Source organism: Amphiprion ocellaris, chromosome 5, assembly GCF_022539595.1.
Source record: "Amphiprion ocellaris isolate individual 3 ecotype Okinawa chromosome 5, ASM2253959v1, whole genome shotgun sequence".
Classification (NCBI taxonomy): domain Eukaryota; kingdom Metazoa; phylum Chordata; class Actinopteri; family Pomacentridae; genus Amphiprion; species Amphiprion ocellaris.
In genome coordinates, this window is record NC_072770.1 from 5,279,185 (window position 1) to 5,299,327 (window position 20,143).

Sequence of the window (20,143 nt, forward strand, 5' to 3'; positions counted from 1 at the left end):
AAAACATTATTTTCAAGATTAAAAAAAACCTTCTAAATCAATAAATAGAAAGTTACATTTTTAAAAACCTTCTAAATATTTACTTTGATACACAGAAATGAGTGTTCAGCAGTTTAATCAATGACTGGTTATGGAGTTTAAGGTGAAAATGGCGAGGAAGTGTAACATACACTACCGTTCTAAAGTTTGGGGTCACTTAGAAATGTCCTTATTTTTGAAAGAAAAGCATTTTCAATGAAGATACTACATGCTACATTGTGTTAGCTAATGGTGTTGAAAGGCTAATTGATGGTTAGAAAACCCTTGTGCAATTATGTTAGCACATGAATAAAAGTGTGAGTTTTCATGGAAAATATGAAATTGTGTGGGTGACCCCAAACCTTTGAATGGTAGTGTAGAACAATCAGTTGGTGTTTGACTCCATCAAAGAAGACGATTAGTCACTGTTTGTGTTAATTTAATCATACAAATGCTTAATTATAGATACAGGGGGGAAAAAAAGCTCTGACAATTTCTCTTCAGATAAATGTGCTATCTTAGGACTATGTAAACTTTCATCCCATCCACTCACCATGCCGCCTAGCTCAAGTCCATACATAGTCATAAACTAAAACTAGAGAATGAATCCAGCAAATTTCAGACCTCCTCACCATCTGTCTCTCACACTCACAAACACACACAAGCAACCCCACAAGAAGGAAGCGCACACACACATAAAACAACAACAAAAAAAAAACCTGACGTGACTAACAGATTCAACAGTGTATACTGTTTGGGAGGAGGACTCTCAGATGATTCTTGAATACAGAAAAAGCAGAGCTGCAACACAGAATGCTGGTGAATTTACAGATGGTACATGTTATAACAACAAACTTTAAATGTTTTTAATGACATTCATATGTTCATATTAACAACTTGGAGTAATTTTGATCAATTGAAGTATCAAAACAAATACAAAAAATTCTGTTTGAATTCCTCCTTGCGAAATAAACCGTACCAGTATCACAGATTTCTCTTAACAACTTTTTCCATTTTATTTTTTAAGCCAAAAATACATGAAAACCACTTTTGGACATAATGACTGAAGCTGAAGTAAAAAAATCAGGGGTAACAACAGTCAAACTCATTCATGTCATCAAAACAACATATGTATTTTAAACACCAGACACTAGTGCAGTGATGAAATGGGTGAAAATGTGTACGTTCAATACTTTGAAAACAAAACTTGAAGCTGTGATGAAACAAATGAAAATGCTGGTGTCACAATCCACAATAAGCCAAAAATCTCTTCTTTTCCTCGTCGGAGGTGACAGGCAGCGCTGTGCAAATAGCAGTAACAGAACACCGGTACTAATAAGGCAGATGCAAACCATCAAATTTCATATCTCGATCATCTACCAGGGTCAAACTACAAGTTCATTACGTATTTGTGTTTACAGTGTAGCATGGTGTCAAGTAAAGTTTGAGTTGGTCGACTGATTTTTAGCACCACCTGCTGGCTACAAATGGGACCTTTTGAATCTGCAGTGCACATAAAGACAGCAAATAAATAACAACAGGGTAATTATTGAATCAGTTCATCCAAGCGTAGAAGAATCACTCAAAAATACTTCTGAGGTACATGCCTATTAAAGCTCTCTCCATATTGATGTGTACATGTCAAGTCATCCTTTGCCCAAGTAGTATACACTATTTTATGTCAGTTAAATCCAAACAGAAACCATTAACATACATGCACACCTAACAGGCACGCACACATACATATATATATATATATATATATATATATTTAGTACACATACTGTAGACATGGACTCAGAAACTACAGTCACTCACCAGGCAAAATAGATTTAAATGGCTTTTTCAACCCTTCCTCACACCTCACTTACTCAAACTCACTCACATCCTTTTTGCGCTTCAGCATCTATTTAAAGCAAAAACCCACCCTAAAAAACACACACCATGTCCCATGCAGTCTGAACCAGGCACCTGCAGATTGTGTGGCTTGATGACAGCACAGATTAGTGTCTTGGCTCTCTGGGTTTTATCTTTGGGAGAAAAACGGGGCTCCTACACAAGAATCAACAATATTTTCTATGCAAAGGTGCAGGAAATTCTTTCCTCATCTTGGTGCTGAGGATCATCTATCCAATCAGTCTTGGATGTATAGACTTCTTCAGATGTGATTTTTCTGGACAGAAATGTAGGATTCCTACGTGTAATGTGGTTGTGTGACAAAATTTAAATGTCGCAACTTAGTTATTTAAGGTATTGGCGTTTCAATGTGTGTTATCTGACCTGACTCAAAGACCTGGACTCCAGAAAAGTCCAACACTGCTCAGTTTGAGCCTGAAAACACGAACACTGATACCTTTAGAGTTAAATGTGTAATACAGTAGATATTTGCGTCAATTTCCATGTCATCTCAGTCAAAAACTCTATTATCAATTACAAAAATAAACAGAAGAACAAACAATTTCAGATTATGTTTGAGATTGCACTCAGTTTGATGTTAACTGTGAAAAAAGACAGAATGAAGACAATTAAGTCTATTAAACCAGATTGGAGGACCTGAAACGGTGAAAGGAAAATTCCAACAACTGCTCCTGCCACTTAAACACAACAGATCAGCCAATCAATTTTTCTTGTAGAATTCCCAATTTTCAACTTGTAAACCTCATTACAATCCAAATCGGAACCACAAGTGGAAAGTTCTGACTTCTCTGAAAACTTCAATATTTCTCACGCAGCATTTGATTACAGAAATGTCTGAAAATAAACAAATGTGGATGCCTCATTTCAGTCAAATCACACATTCAAATTAAGACAAATTTAATGGATGAAGTGTCGTACTGTAAACAAAATCATCCATTTCTGTTTGTCGGCTGATGTGAACAAGATGTGTACTTAGCAGTCTTTCCCATAATCCACCTGCCATCATACATGTGAATACAACTCAAAGGCAGATTTCAACAACTGAATGACTGTCTTTCATGTCTGCCAATCTTTGGAATTTATCCATGAAGAGTAGTCTGGTAAAACAGGTCATATCTGTTTTAACCATCTCATCATTCCCCTGGTTTGTGGTGAAACTAGTGCAAGGCTGTCATCTAAAGGAGTGTGGAACTTCTCCATGCGCCTAAAATAAAAACAGCTTGGCATGGTGAACAAAAACAATTAAAAATAAAATCAGACTTCGGTTCAGTTTTTCTGTCTTCTTTTAAACATTTATCAAGGCCTCAAAATGATCAATAACCACCATTCATTTTTATACTGTTCTGTGTTTTTCAAAATATGTCAGACCTTGGTAGGAACCCCAAAGAGAGAAAGTATTCAATTGCCCATGGGATTACCAAATAGTTTGCACATTGTTTAGGGTGATTTTCCCTTTAATTAGGCGTGTTTTACAGTGGAAATAAAAATAGTTGTGTTCATGTATGTTTTCAAGGGTTTATAGCACTCTTAAATCAAGCATTCACACATGCGAATCCGGGTGTTGATGTCAGGTGGGATGTTTCACTGTAGCAGATGTTATCCATCACCTCACTGTTGTTTGTGTTTCTGTGAAAAGGGCCATGGGTTTCTTGGGGAGAGGGTTGTCATGAGTCAGTATAAAACAACTGTTCCTCCACCCCCCTCAGACTCCTCTGCATTTAAGGACTCCCAGGGTGTTAAACTCGTCTACACCATGGGGGGAGGGGGGGGTGTCTTTGTCCTTCTAGCTCTGTCCAAATGGATAGGGTCCGTGAATACCCTGTGAAAAATTAAGAAATGTTATAAGTTATAGTTTCTGAATTGTTTTTTTTAATCCAACATTGATGATAGATGTAAAAAATTCAGAATGCGACATGTATGTGAGAGCAGCACCTCTGTGAATTGTTGAATTTAGTTTCAGGGCTGTAACAGAATCTTCAGTACTTACAGGAAGCCGCTCAGTCAATCTGCTTTTGATTTAATGGCTCATTTAAATGCTCCAACTAGCAAACAAAGCCAAATGCTTCTCTACAGTCCACTTTACTAGCCCAGGAGAGCTTCTGAGGTCAAATAGTGCATAAGGGCTCAGCTATGAAAGTATGAGACGATACTAAAAATCCATCTGAGAGAATCAGGTGATTGAGTCGCATAGGTGAGTCACTGCACTGACAGATAAATTCAGTGACAACTTCTCCTCAACAAATATCATAAACTTAGGGGAAATAAGCTGTAGGTAAAATCTGTTACACATATCACAAAGAATTAGCAATTAGCTAAATTGTAACAATACTCACGTGATGGTCACAGCATCTATCATCGCTCATATTGATTTTATCAAGATTTTCAGCCACATTAGCACTAACTACACTCAAAACAAAACAAAGGAACTCACAAGAAATGAGGAAATGTCTTTGGTCTTTTTCTTCTTATGACTAGCTTGGGAAATAATGCAACATTTATCCTATTGGTTATGCTACATTATTCTAAATCTAAAGCCACTTTCAGACATGCACTCCTTTCTGTCAATCTGATTGCATCTCAGTGTGTCTTCATCATGTCAGTGTGAGCACCCTGGTCATATACAATCCTACTGCATGGAACTCAGCAACATTTAGATATGACTTTCAACACAGCAGAAGTCTGAACAGCATGCTGTCGCGTTAATGGATAGACACGTAGATTTGATGAGCAATGTGGTTCTGGAGGAACAAAAAGAAAGTCATTTGGGTGAATTTGAATGTCTTTATGGTATCATTACTATAATTAACATTACAGAGTGGCTGTCGAGTAGTGAGCGTATATAAAGTGAATGTGGTGATGTAGGTTCAAAGTTGAGAAAGTATTTGCAATGTTAAAAACTTATGGTTTTATGTACGCATACCTGGCCATAAGTCACCACGGAAAGATTGGTTTGGAGACCATTTGATGCCCTATTTACAGCATTATGAGACAGTCCATTCTGATCTTGCTGGATTGGCTCTTGTGTGCGTTCCCAGGCTCCACCAGGATCTCTGAAGCTGTTGTCAGTGGCATCATGCTTGTTCTTCTGTGGCGAGGCAAAGGGGTTGAAGTCTCCCTGGACACTGCGCTGGGGTTGGGTGTTAAATTCTGTCTCAAAGGAGGACAGCTGTTGGGTCACACCGAGGAGACCTCCAACTTCAACACTAAGAATCACCCAGATTACATCTGTGGGAAAAGAAATATGCACTGATGTGGGCTCACTATAGATGACTGAGTCAAGATACCAATTTACTAATGTTCTCTCTGTTATACGGCTTTAATCGGAATAATTTTGGTTTGGTGGGTCAAACAAAGCAACCTTAGGCTTACAGAAACTTCAGTGGAATATATAATAAACATAAAAGTTAGTTGTAGGTCTAATAAATTGACTTGTTAGAGATGAATGAAATCATCTTGCTTTCCTACCTCCGTAGAATAACCCAGTGGCTGTACACATCCTCCACTGGCCTTGGTACATGCCAGGATTTGTGGGACTTCGCATCTGCACACTCACATCTGATATTTCCTGGGGATCTAGAGACTTCACCATTACTGTGTTTACATGCCCAAACTGATCCCCACCAATATACTTGAGACAAACCCCAGGTGGCCACGACTCTGCACCTACAAAATACAAATATGAATTCAGTCACAGATCAACCACAAAGCCAGGAATGTGATTTGATGCCTGTTACATACAGATTGAGAAAGGCTGCCTATATAAGCCATGCGTTCAAATATAGAGACATGCACCTGTGTTTTGTATCCTCCAGGTCTTTGTGAACGGTGTGTCTGGAGGGACAGACTCTCCTTCGCCAATCGTCACATCTTCGACAAAGGACATGGATGGCGTGTTGACATTGGGACTTTCAAAGTCATAATATGCGCCAATAGCAGCCTGTAGATTCCTGTTCCAACATAAAACAAGGGACATGGTGTTGTTAAGGGTCGACATTACCTGAATGGTCCTGGCAATGAAACTAGCATCAAGAAGAACAAGCCTTTGTTTTGTTTTTTTGTTTTTTTTTTGTAAAGACCGTCCCGTCCTGCATTTACAATTATATTTCACAATATAAATAACAGATATTTGCCAGGACAGGGAGTTTGAACTCTGGTCTCTCCTCATAAACTATTTGACTATTTCATCATAGACACACTCCACTCTTCTGAAATTTCCAGTTAGGCAGCTATTGTTGCCAAGCAGTTTATTTTACTTTTGGTTCCTTGCTATTTGAGCACTTTGTTGGTTAGAGAGCTGGTGGCAACACACTCCAACCTGCTCTTCTGATATTGACTGAAAATCCACCAGATAAAAAGCTTCACATAAATTATATACCGTCTCTCAGTTTCATTCTGTTAACAGAGTGAAAAGAGCAACTTTTTATTAAGGAAATAACATATGTCTTAGCTTCTTTTATTGACAGTTTTTTCCCATCTATATGTGCAGTACATTCAAATAACACTTAAGAGGTATAGACACTGATCAATAAAAAAACAAATCTGTAATTATGTAATTGGCCTGCAGGATATGAGGAAAATCTGCAATGTAAAATAACACTGTTTAGTACTGCAGTGATGATTCAACCTGTGATAAATCAACAAATACTTGAGTGACATTAGCTGTACAGTTCCCGTATCTGTCTTTACATGAGCATTGTTAACATTAACCACAAACAATGAATAGGTTATGCACACTCAATAATGAAATAAAATCATTTTAAACATTCTTTCATTAAACAAACTGCACCTGGATACCAAATAAATCAAACAAAACTTACATTTAAATAAAACTTTAAAACTACAAGAAACTGAAGTTGAATTTTTCCTGATCCCTTTAAAACATTTTCTTCTGAACTCAACCAAAACATCTGTTGACTCTTCCCTTGGTCTTCCAAAGCCATCACTCTTGCTGTCCTCACAGTTGCCACTAAATTGACACCAATTAAGCCGAAGGTAGCAGATGGCCACCTGGGACTTGATCTGATTGGCCAAATGGTGTGAATGCGGTGTGAACGTGTGGCACGTGAAAATAAAATCACTTTTCTGTCAGGCAGTGTGTTACAACAGTTTTATTGTGCATGTTCATATTTCAATGAGGATTAAAAAAAAAAATAAAAAGCTTTGGTTTTTGTGTTTGTCTGCAGTATTGCATAACTTGGCAAGCAAAAATGCCAATTTTCATTAGGTAGAGCTTCTGAAATATATTACTGTAGTTATTTTGTTATACTTCTAAAAGACTAAAAATGATTGGAGTTTGGACTGCTGAACAAAGTGCTTAAATGATCGGCATAGGCTCTGGCAAACTGTTTGTAACATTTTTTTAATAACTCGTAAAATGTATTTTTATCCTCGAGGAAATAAGGTCACAGACGCTGTTTTGCAGTAAATGGCAGATCATTGAAGAGCTACTAAGAAAAATTACGCACTTTCTCACCTATGCAACCCTACAATGTCCAAAAAGTATGGAGGCAAAGGGTTTCTGGCTAGGCCTGGACAAAAAGGGAAAAATCATGCTTTCCACATCTGTGCATGCAGACAAATGTAGACTTTTAAAGCTGGCTGCTGATACACATGCAGTTCTGTTCATATTTTCATAGTTTGCACAGGTCTAAGATAACAGTTGTATGGCCCCTCATATCGACCACAAGAAACATATGGCAATTTTTACAGGATATAGCAGCTATTTACAGACTGTAGCACTGTGTCAGTGATTATTCCCGGGGTATGTTGAACATAGCAGATGGACATAACACAGAATTTCTAGAGAATTTCAGACTTCCCACTGTGTTTGGGCAGGTTTGATGGAAAGCATGTACAAATCAAAGCTTCTCAAAAGCCCTACAGAGACTACTTGTATTACAACTGTTTCAGTGATGAATTATAAAACTGTGCATACCAGAGAATCTCATCACACAGTCTCTCCTACAAACAAGGATTTGTTTTGACCACCACTTATTTTATTTGCACATGTGCAGTTGGGGTGCCTGTGGTGCAGACAATCTGCAGCTGCACTCTCACAAATTTTGGGCTGCATACAGACATCCATAAAGGTGTCTCTTAAGGATCTGGGGGGATGACAAAATATACATAGCATGTACCCTTGCAGCTGCAGAAAACATAAATTGGCCTTAACAATAGGCAATATCCACCATTAAAATATACTTCAACAATACAAATCAGAAAATTGCTCAACAGTTTCATTTATTCATTTCATTTCATTTTCATTCAGTGTTATTTTTTCATAGGAATTTTGCTGTAAATATTGTATTTTTTTTTTAGAAGGAGAAAATATTTATATCTAAGCACTGTGTGCATTGTGTGCTGTTCCCTTTTTTATTCAAACTGTTCTTCTATTTGCTGCTGTTGCACTGTAAATTTCCCCGCTGTGGGATCAATAAAGGTTTAATCTATCTATCTAAATGCATCAGATGCAAACCCCATAGATTTCGGTTGCATGAATAAACGCTAAGCGTGCGTCCTCTCTGGGTCCCGACAGTGCATCATATGCTTTGATATTGGAGTCCATTCCCCTCTATCGTTCTTGCTGTGTCTCCCATGCAGAACTCCACTGTACTCCACACCAGACTGGACATCTAGTCACCCTTGTCCACCCCCTGCAGGCACCCTCTGGTGAGAACTGGTCATTGACAATGCAAGACAAGTTTTGCAGTTTAACATCCCTAATTCCGTGTCCAACACCACCTACACCTAAGAAACCTACTCCCAGTGGCTGGTTCCAAAATCAGACAGATTTGACATCAGGGTACAGATGGGGCCGACAGGTCTACACTGGTGATACCAAGTTTAAAAATTCATTGCGTTAGGTGTATTAGCTCTAGAGGTTGTTTCCTGAAGGGAAAGGGATTTTAAAAATGATGATGTGTAGGTAATTCAAGGGGAAGAGAAAACTGCTGAAATGTGTGGCCAATCATCAGTGAGTCAGACTACTGGCTGGTTTACAACTGCAACACTGCACGCCTCTAGTTTGTAAGAAAGACTTTTTCATATACATTGCTACTCTATGAGTTGAGGCACCTGTGATGATATTACTGGCATGGTCTCAGGTCTCCACATGTATTTATCAGACAGAGAATCATTATCATGACTACCTGACAGTCAGACTGATATTTATGTGGAAATACAGTGGAGTCATTCTTGAATAAATGTGACCAATCTCCTACCTATCTTATCAAGAAACATAACACATATAGACGTATAAGTACTTCTACAATACTGCTCATGTATTGCTGTAAACTCTGGATTCCGGAATAACTCCTACAACTAGTTGTAGTGGGAAAATTCCAGCATCTGCCACGTGATAATGTTATCTATCCAGTTTGCCATGCAGATTCCCAGACTTAATTTCATGCTCCAAAACAGAAACTGTTTTCAATATCCGAAGGAGGCGGCGGATTTTATTTTTAAATGCAAGACAATCAAACCCACCGATTGCAGATCAACTAAGAGCATGAGACTGGTAAATCAGCAGCACAAATATGCTTTGATCAGGACTACTTGTTGTCGGCCGTTGATAGATCACAACTGGTTACGTCATGAGACGAACGTGAAGTGACTGGCGCTGCCTTGAGTTGTGGCTTCCCGAGGAGTGCTGTTTAACTGGCTGTGTTCACTATTATATAACATGGCAGACAATATACACCGAGTTTCTTGCGCTTAAATTAGCCTGCTAGCTCATTAGCTAGCATGCTCTTTGTTTTTATATCAGTTCTACCACCTTATTAAAACTAACAGTCAGGAAAAACTTCACCGTTTCACTTCCGTTTGCTACCGAGAGATCGTTAGGAGTTAACTACCATTTCCCGTGTGGGAATGATGAAATAATCGCCTCGGCTGTGAACACCACCAACTTAGCACCGTGTGTGTCTGCTTCCATGTTTCTTAGCAGTTTCACGTATGCTAACTAGCTAATTATAAAGCTAGCTCCGCGTCATGTTGCTGCCCGACAACAGGCCCTCCAGTCCCCGCACTCACCAGTTGGTCATGTCCAGGAAGAAGGCGCAGCCGGCTGGGTTGAGCTGGAAACCCAGCAGCCTCTGGAACTCCGAAATGAGGACGTCCTTGTCCGTGGTGCCCATGCAGCTGAACTTCTGCATGAGCTCCGCGTCCACGTCCATGTCTGTGCCCTCCATGGGTGGCGGGTGTCCCGTAACGGAGACGGGGTGGTCCGGGGAGGGGAGGGGGGTCCTCTCTCAGTAGAGTCCGAGGCCTTGTCCAGCCATAACAACCAGCTCAACAACAACAAGCGCCAGTGCGCATGGCACAACCAGGGGGACGATGTTTGACGTTGCAACAGCGCGCGCGTCACCTTCGCCAATCACTTAGTGGGCGTCGACGTCATCTGTTGCTATTTGTAGCCTCCTTTTCATTGGTTTATCAATGAGGTTCATGTTGCTCATATTTCAGCCCAGTACCAACACATAAATCACAATACTAACACCGGATCCAATAATTATACATTATTTATAGACAGTATTTAACCAATAAAATTTCTAGTATCTCATTTAAAAATTAATTTATTGGTATTTGAACCATGGTATATTATTTAGAACAGAAAGCACTACAGTGATAAATTCAGGTGTCCGTTTATAATGTTTATAATCACAGAGCTACTGCAAGCAAATAGTGAGCGTTTCAAATATTTTGTGAATTTATATCATTCCACACTGTTTAAATAGAATATTGTACTGCCTCACAATAAACATAAAAAATAAAGAGTAGCATAAACTACACCCTTTAAATTATGTTAATTTAATCTAAATCATAAAATATAAATACAAATATTATTTGAATGTTTCAGTGACACAGCAGGGTTCTTAAATCTCAGATTATCAGACTTTCTCCTCAGCCATCTCTGATTTCCTTGAAACTTTTGAATCATAAACTATGAATATTAAAAATGATATCTATAAAATTTTAGATCAGTATATCAAGAACTTTCAGAGATATTTCAACTCACTCATAATCAAAGACTATTTGGTTTACTCGTCAGAAATTGTAGATCCTAATTCAGCCACATGATGAGAAATAACAGCGAAAATTTCAGGATTTTATCTTTAACAGTTTCTGAGATATTCTCATTCCAACTCATTTTAATTTGCTCAAAGCATGTTGAAGGATAGTTTGAAAAAATATATATCTCAGAAAGTATTTGATATATCAAGCTAACATTACAAATATCTTTATAAATATCCATATTTTAGGCTATAAAATAATCAAATCAGAGATGGTCGGAGCAGAAACTGTTCTAAAAAATTGCTGATTTTAATCAAATGGCCTAGCATTCAGGTTGATTTATCTGTTCTATTGGCAGAATTCTCTAAATTGTCAGTAGATGTGAACGTGAGTGTGATTTTTTCTCTGTGTAGCCCTGTGAAAGACTGGTGACCTGTCCAGGGTGTCCCCTGCCTTCGCCTTAAGTCAGCTGGGATAGACTCCATCCTCCCATGACCCTAATGAGTACTAAGTGGTGTATAGACAATGGATGGATGGATGGATGGATGGATGGATGGATGGATGGATGGATGGATGGATGGATGGATGTACTCACAGTCTGAGAGTCCCTGAACTTGTGTCACTTAAACAGTGAGTAACACACCTAACAAATCAACTTGTTGATTTGTTAGATTTGCTATGATCTTAAAAACAAAACAAAAAAACTACAAAGTATGATCCTTATGAAGGTAGGATTTCTTTGCAAGCTTATTTATTACACTCTACCTAACAAACTGACAACTGCACATGACATGCATATGTGCTGTATATTAGTATGCTTTTCTTAAGATATACAGTATATGACGTGTTGCAGATTCACAGCCTTCAGCCTAGGATTCAGATAATTAATGTTTTTGTTAATGAATGACATCCAAGTTGCATTTTGCAGTTTAGTATTATATGGATTTGCTAATATACAGTATTGAATGTATTATTTGCACAACTTGTAAACCTGATACTGAATTATTAAAATGCATTTTTATAGATGTGCTTTTTTTAGACCACTATGCTCCCATGACTATAACTGGAAATTAAAGGCTTTATAGCTGTAGGAAAAAAGGAATATTTCAGTAATGACTAATGCTTTCTCACAGTTTCTTGATGTAATTAACTTAAAAAAAATCATTCATATTCTCAAAATTACTAAATTATTGCAACTGGTTAGTGTCATGTTCGAAGATGTCTGTTTTAAATGTTGTATATAACAGAAAAAAAGAGCTAAAACTGTATTTTTCATTTTTATCAATTTTTTTTATTATTGTATAGGCAGACTTAAATGAATTGTGTTTTTGTTTTTTGTTTTTTAAAGAAATGTAGACTACTGTTGGAATTATCAACTGTGTGCTTATGACAACCATTTTTGATGCATTTTCTATTTACAGTAATTTATTGTCAAAGGAATTGGACATGAATTGGTCTAGGATACTTTTTGTTAGTATATGTTTTACAGTGGACATGCATAGATGAAGAAGTGTGTTCAAGTACAGGTACATATTTGTTTATTATTGGACCTGGATCGTCATGTTGCTGAATTAGTTAATTGCTATGGATAATTGTTAATTTTCATGATTTAATAAGGTGATGTATATTTACCACCTAATAGTATGAGATATTGTACTTGTATTGACATATTTAGTGACTTTGAGGAATGAGTGAACCCTATATATGGTTAAACATCTATAAAACTGTAAATTAAAATGAAATTCACTTCAACTAGCTACAACATTAAAATGTATATATATATATATATATATATATATATATATATTTTTTTTTTTTTTTTCATGCAATACCTCAGTACAACAATAATCAACAACTATATGACGACATTTTTAGATATTATATATATTAATATGTTATACATATTATTTTTATTTATTTATATATATATATATATATATATTTTTTTTTTTTTAAATATATATTAAAAAAACATGCAATAGTTGCAAAGATAGATTACTTTTAAAAATAATATCTAAAAATGTTGTCATATAGTTGTTGATTATTGTTGTACTGAGGTATTGCAAACTGCACCATTTTCTTTAAAATTTTGGACTATTGAAACAACAAATGAAGTAATCATGAAAAGTTTACCTAAAGTGGTTGATGTTTTTAATTTGACCAAAGCAAAATTTCACTTTAAACTGTCATTTGAGATTTGCAGGGACTAAAATATTCAAGCAATACGTTCTTAACATTATTATCATGCTTCGCTGGTAAAATGTGAAAATGGGTCAACAATTGAAAATCTGCTCTTACTTAACTTTTTTTTTTTATTTGCTAAGTGGCTTACTTATCAAAGAATATTCAGAAAAAGATTAAAACGATCAAAAAAAAAAAAAACAGCAACAAAAAAACCCATCTTTTTTTCGTCCTATGTTCAGCCTCACGGTGAGGCGGAACTATCTCTGAGTTACTCTTCATATCTGGTCGGAACCTTCATTGGGAACACCGGAATCGCGCTTTCTCGGCTGGGGTCGCTGTGAAACATGCCTAAGTAAGTTCAGGTGTATTTGTTCGTATTGCTAAATCTTTCACTCTGTTATTTCAATAACGTTAATAATCGTTTATAGTTGTATTAAGTGACGACGGGCGGACGGTTAAAATCTGGAAACAAATGTATTAAACCGAGTCGTTTTCAAATGAGCGCTGGGAGCTTTGTTTGGGCTCTGTCTATTCACTGGAGCGAAACTCGATTTAAACGTTTACCACCTCAGACTGGCACACAGGGCAATCGTAGCTCGTTGATATTCACAGTTTTTGTTATCTAGAGTTAATTAACCAGGGGTAATGTAACATTTTATGATTTGAATTATAATGTAGTTGATCAAACAACTTAAATTCCAATTTAAAGTGATCGTTTGTTCGGGAATTTCCGACCGTAACGCATGGTCTTTTTCAGCAGATTGAGTTTTCTCTGTTACAGTTTGTTGAAAATGTCTTTTATTTCAGGATTTTAAGACCTCTTATCCACGTCTAACCAACATTGTCACCCTTTTTGGTTCGAAGTAATTGCTGTGTGCGCTCAGCATTTTCTCTGAATAGGACAAGAGTGTATTTTAGTGGTATTTAGTCATAAATGCATACATGCATAAGCAGTTTTGTTTCTTAACTCACAGTAACACCATTTTACCTCCAGGTTCAGCGTTCTAACTGGAACCAAAATGTTAAATGGCTGCAGCTGCCAAGATCAACGCATCCCAATAAAATAAGTAGCAAAGAAAGTGAGAAGATCAGAGACATGATGAACGTGATGCTAATAACATCATGCATTGTTTTGCTTTGTTTTTTAATGTAAAATGTAGTCATTTAATTATTACTTTTCACTAGTTGTTAACTGTACGTGAGTCAAAAAGTCACAAGTGACATTTTACTGAAAATTAATCACGATTAAACAGGTGTGCAACTAAAACTTCTAGGATTGTGCATTGTCATGGGTAAATATTTTCTACGGAAGAGTAAACTTTTCTGTATGAGATATAAAACTCAAAACAGACAATGAATTGTCTGCTGAATGTTTGGCACAATGTAGGTGTACTTACATAGAACTCTTTCCTAACTAAAATGCATTTCTCTGAGTATTTTGAAGAGAATATTTAGTCAGGAGGTAATGATGGCTTTACTCATTTGTATTATATTTTGTTTGTTTTAAAGCATTGTTGTTGTTTGAAAACCTCTGCAGCTGTGGATCTGGATTTTTTTGTGTTAACCTCGGTCTTAACATTTCACAGGTTTTACTGTGACTACTGTGACACATATCTTACACATGATTCGGTAAGTTGTGTTTGTATGTATCAAATCAAATTGTTTAAAAGTATGAAAAAAATCTCTTTTATTTAGTACTGTTAAATGTCTGTAATTTTATTCTGTTTCTGTTTAAGCCGTCAGTGAGGAAGACCCACTGCAGTGGCCGAAAACACAAAGAAAATGTGAAAGATTACTACCAGAAATGGATGGAGGAGCAGGCCCAGAGCCTGATTGATAAAACAAGTAAGTAAAAGTCCGTCTTGGTGTCTTGTGTAAAGATTAAAATTACTGCATGGTTAGGTGTAGGGGTGTCTTGGCCTGTTTATCGATATCTTAATACCTGGAAGATTTGGGAAAAGTCTAGATGTATAAGAGTACAAGACATAAAGTTCATGTGAGCAGTATGGTTAACTTAAATGTCAAAGTAGGGTTGGGCAACTTGGCCCAAAAGATCATTGTATAATCATTGTATGATCTTTTGGGTAAAATAACGTTTCACATTTTGAATCACAGTTCCCATCTCTGTCGCTATGGTGCATCTTATTTGGGGATGTTGAGCTGCTCAATGATACTCTTTGTCTGCTTTGCTCCCTTCTGTTTACAAAATAAATTACATATCCAAGATGCAAAGTGCATCCAATGAGCATTGTCCTAATTGTGTCACAACCAATCAAGCTTTTGCTTACTTCATGGGGAGTAGTGAAGTTTGGAGAGTGCTGTTATTTATTTAATGAAATGATCTGCTCGATTCCTCTGAAAAGCAGATCATATACTAGATTGTAAGATTCGAAGATCATCAGATTGCCCACCCTTTCATGAATGCAATCTGTCGTGGCAGTATCACACTGATGATTTGTTTGGTTGTGCAGTCAACCGTTCACACTCTGAATGTGGGCACTACAAGCTTTTTTTCTTTTCCATTTTTAGTAGCCTGTTAGATGCGGAGAGTAAAAGCCAGTTGCATATCCCACACAAGGCATGCTTTTGCACGTGTGTGGGATACGCAAGCTCTCTGCTCAAACAGTGCACTGTATACACCAGCTTACTTGGGCCCCCTCTGAGATTACAAACCACTAATCCACATATGAGATGCAAAGCTAATGTGTATCGTTGTCCACTGTGGAGGTATGTGTTGTATTACAGTGTAAATTATCCTTTGCAACAAAAAAATAATAATTTTTTTTTTTTTTTGCAATGTTGTGATTTTGCTGTTCAGAAATGTTAAAGACCCAATATGTTGTTTGCATTTCATGTACTGAGTATGAAACAGGCTTCAGTCAGTTCTTAACAAACAGCAATGACAAGATTCTGTTCTGTATGTGATTCATACTCTGAAATATTTGCTTGATTTTGTGTTAATATGTTGTCTTTTCTCCCAACAGCGGCTGCGTTTCAGCAGGGAAAGATTCCTCCCACACCATTCCCTGGTGGCCCTCCCCCAGGTGAGTCCATCGTCTTTCAGCTCTGTAGTAATTTAATTAGCCAACCATAACATGAGTCCTGGCTTTTTATAGTTACATTTATTTTTACGCTACCGTTCTAAAGTTTGGAGTCACCCAGACAGTTTCATGTTTTCCGATGAAAACTCACACTTTTATTCATGTGCTAACATAATTGCACAAGTGTTTTCTAATTATCAATTAGCCATTCAACATGGTTAGCTAGCACAATGTAGCATTAGAACACAGGAGTGATGGTTGCTGGAAATGTTCCTCTGTACCCCTATGGAGATATTCCATTAAAAATCAGCCGTTTCCAGCTAGAATAGTCATTTACCACATTAGCAATGTCTAGACTGGATTTATGATTCATTTCACGTTATCTTCATTGAAAAGAACTGCTTTTCTTTCAGAAACAAGGACATTTCTAAGTGACCCCAAACTCTTGAATGGTAGCGTATATAGGAAATACAGTCAGACTATTTCCGTATTTAAAGCTCCATTGAAGTACATTTCATAACAATAAGCCAAGAAAAATGTGAAACTTTACATTGCTGCAGGATGATGTAGCAACCATCTGTGCTGTAATATGTCATTAACTAATACAAAGAAGAAATTTAAGTTGTGTTCAGCGTGTCCACTGGATGCAGATTAGCAGCAATTGTAAGTTATGTAAGAGTCCTTGCTTCTGGCACTTTGAGTTTCTAAGTTGGACAACAAGTAGAGCACTGAGATGTATCGGGCAAAAAATGCTAAGAGGCTGTGGTAGTGTTAGCAAAGGTAGCCTACTTGGTGTTTATGTGATTTTGTTGACAATTGACAATTTACACAGTTATTTCTGTCAGAAATAACTGCTTATTGAGCTCTCAAAATATTATAGTTCACTGTGATGCACATGAACCTGATAATTAATGTACATAGTTAGACCTGCACACTAATATTTGCTGTTTGTACTACAGGTGGTCCTCCTCGTCCAGGTATGCTGCCAACACCCCCCATGGGAGGTCCTCCAATGATGCCCATGATGGGACCTCCACCTCATGGGATGATGCCCGGTGGGCCTGGTAAGACACATGAAGCCTCACTGATCCCTATTTTGTGTAACTGGAACATGAATGAAATTGCTTGTAGAAACTGAATGTTTTTATTTTAGATATTTCAGATATATAGTCTCACATTAGACAAGTTTGTGTTAATTCAGTCAGCAGTGGTCACATGTAAAGAGCAGGCTGTTGACCTCAGGGTTTTGATTTGTTTGCAGTTTTTTGTGTCCTTTAATTCTCCTCGCTATCCCTAGTAATGTGATTAAAAGAATAATTCTGTTCCCCATTTGTCTTTCTCTTGGATGAAATAGTCTAGAAAGCGACAGTAGTTGCTACCTTCATTTCCTAAGGTTTCTTAAAGTAATATATTTTTTGTTTATATCGTATTGTGTTCTTGTTGTGACATTATTAGTCAACAAGAAAAGCACTCAGAGAGCGCAGTACTCTGCCAAAGCTGCTCGGTTGTATCATTTCCGATGGCTGCAATCTTGGAAAAATTTGTGGTAGAAATCACGGCACAATAGAATGTGGCCATTTAATAGAGATGTACCCACAAACAAAGTGACCTTGCACTGAGCACAGGCGTGTGTTCTGCATGTGTACGTTATGAACGGATACCAATCGCATGACCTAAATTTGTAGCGGGTGGCGGAAAATGATGGGACTCTGAAACACCCCCACAATTTAATCAATTGTTCCTTGTCTCGTTTCCAACAGGTAAGTCCCGATAAGTCCACAGCGGTGGATTTGTAGTTGGATCGCAATCGTGATTGTCAGCAGGAAACTGACGTAGTGTTCACTTGTAGTCATAGTTACAGTGACACCATGCCGCTATCTTGCAATGATACAGAAATCTTTAACAAACCCATGGATTCAGACTATAAACCACATCACTGCCAAAATCTAATCACTTGGTCCTTGTGTCATTTCTGACCTTCTCTGAAAATTTCATCCAAATCCATTGGTCCGTTTAGAGTAATGTTTCAAACAGACGGACAAACATACGCTGATCATCACATAACTCTGCCATTCCTTGGCAGAGTAATAAATAGTATACAGTTTAGCAAATTGTTGAAATCCATTAGAGAAAAAGTATAGAATTTACTGTTACCTGCTGCTCATTGTTAGTTGAAACCCTAATTACCATAAGAAAACAAATCAGTGTGCACAGGAACAGTTGATATCTGATAAAACTGTAAGTTTCCACCCAGCTTTAATGTTCTAAATATACTCATGTGTTTCTTGATGTAAAGCTGTTGTCATAAATCAATACCTAACTTGCGTCTCCCATCACTCTGACATTTAGGAGGCATGAGGCCACCAATGGGAGGACCCATGCAGATGATGCCAGGACCGCCACACATGATGCGTCACCCTCGACCGATGATGATGCCAGTGAGGCCGGGCATGATGCGACCGGACAGATAAGGCGAAGTGGAAGCTCTGCGTGTTTTTTTTTTTTTTTTTTTTAATTGCCATGGACAGACACTGTCTAGTGAAGACAATTTGTTAAAGTCTTGGATTTATCAGTGCAAGTTTTTAATGTCTAGTCAACTTCTCGCCAACCTCGAACATAAGTCCCTGATTGTAATTATGCCATTTTTGTATAATTACTTGTATGTTCTGGTATTTATTACTCTTCACCTCATTTGAATTCATTTCAGATCCCCTATGTCTTTTCTAGCATACTGTTCAGCCAAAACACTGAAAGAGCGTGTTTGATTTGACGATATTTGTTGCTATGTTTTTGCTTTGTTTTTAGGTTTAAAATGTTTTGGGTTTTTTTGTATTTCATTGCATTGGTTCGAAAAAAATAAAACGGTGATTTAAACTGGTTTAATTTGGATTTCAGTTCATATCAACGGCTTATTTAAGGTTTCAGGCTCTGCGCTAACAGTGGCGTTTTTAATTATTCTGGCTGATTAGACCTCTAGTCAGACTGAAGCTCTCTGGAGCACAGCTTTAAATTATGTGAAGTCATAAACCTAATGTACCAATAACAGTGATTACAGGGTAAGTTATCACTTGGAGAGAAGAGGATTTTAATCCAACCCAGTCTATACACGCATGCACACAGTCCTAAGAAGAGCTCTAATCAGGCAGTGGAACTGAAAATTATGAGTTGACAAAATCATTGGAGAATTCAGTTGAGTCTGTGTTTCAGTTTTCCTAATTTTTCCACAGAATTTTATAGTTTTTCTGTTTTAATAAATACAGTTTGTAACAGTAATGTTCCTTAATAATCCCCTTTAAAATATATAAACAGGGCAAAGCATTGACAAACCCACAGACACACTACATTACTTCATTACAGATTCCATCAGCTCTACACAGCATTTAAATGTCTTTAGCTGGTTGTTTTTTGTATGTAAAAGCTTGAAAACTTCACTGTGCAGCAAAATTAGCAACTAGCTGTTGACCAGAGTAGAGCATTTTGTAGCTTAAGAGCCCACTAGGAGTTAGAGGAGCTAGAACATTAGTGATTGGCAAATAACACTGCTCCGCATTAATGTTGTTAAATGCAACTTTCTGCTACCAGTTTTTAGCTCGTTTAAGTGATAGCTTATCTGCTTAGACATGGATTTCTGGAGGCCATTAGGCTGCTGCAGTTTTGAAATTAAAGCTTGTAGCTGGTAGTTGAATGCAATTTTATGCTGTTGACTGTATTCTAGCATGTTAGATATGTCTTTAAACCTACACGCATCGCTCAAAAATATATTTGAGCCCCAAGAAAGAGAAAATAAAAGCAAACTATAACTTTGTAAGTGGAGTACAGTCTATGTGAACAAAATGCGCTCAGAATTGTACCTGTTCTGCTTTTGAAATTCAGAGTTAAATCCCATGAAATCCAGAAAATGTTCCCTGATATTTTTAAACAGAATGAGTAAACACAAGACTGAAGCTGTGAAACAAGTTGAGTGTTTTGGA

The 20,143-nt window shown here is 37.2% G+C and overlaps 2 protein-coding genes across 2 annotated transcripts; one reads left to right on the plus strand and one right to left on the minus strand.

Moving 5' to 3' along the window:
* Positions 1-440: 440 nt before the first annotated feature.
* Positions 441-10,265, minus strand: ilrun (inflammation and lipid regulator with UBA-like and NBR1-like domains). The gene is made up of 5 exons (XM_023272131.3): positions 9,967-10,265; positions 5,728-5,882; positions 5,401-5,598; positions 4,856-5,160; positions 441-3,754 (listed from the first exon to the last, which is right to left on the minus strand). The coding sequence occupies exons 1-5, from the start codon at positions 10,122-10,124 to the stop codon at positions 3,719-3,721; spliced, it is 852 nt and encodes a 283-aa protein (XP_023127899.1). The 5' UTR covers positions 10,125-10,265; the 3' UTR covers positions 441-3,718.
* Positions 10,266-13,392: 3,127 nt separating this feature from the next.
* snrpc (small nuclear ribonucleoprotein polypeptide C) lies at positions 13,393-19,050 on the plus strand. The gene is made up of 6 exons (XM_023272140.2): positions 13,393-13,483; positions 14,718-14,760; positions 14,868-14,976; positions 16,116-16,175; positions 17,132-17,236; positions 18,522-19,050. The coding sequence occupies exons 1-6, from the start codon at positions 13,476-13,478 to the stop codon at positions 18,641-18,643; spliced, it is 447 nt and encodes a 148-aa protein (XP_023127908.1). The 5' UTR covers positions 13,393-13,475; the 3' UTR covers positions 18,644-19,050.
* Positions 19,051-20,143: the final 1,093 nt, after the last annotated feature.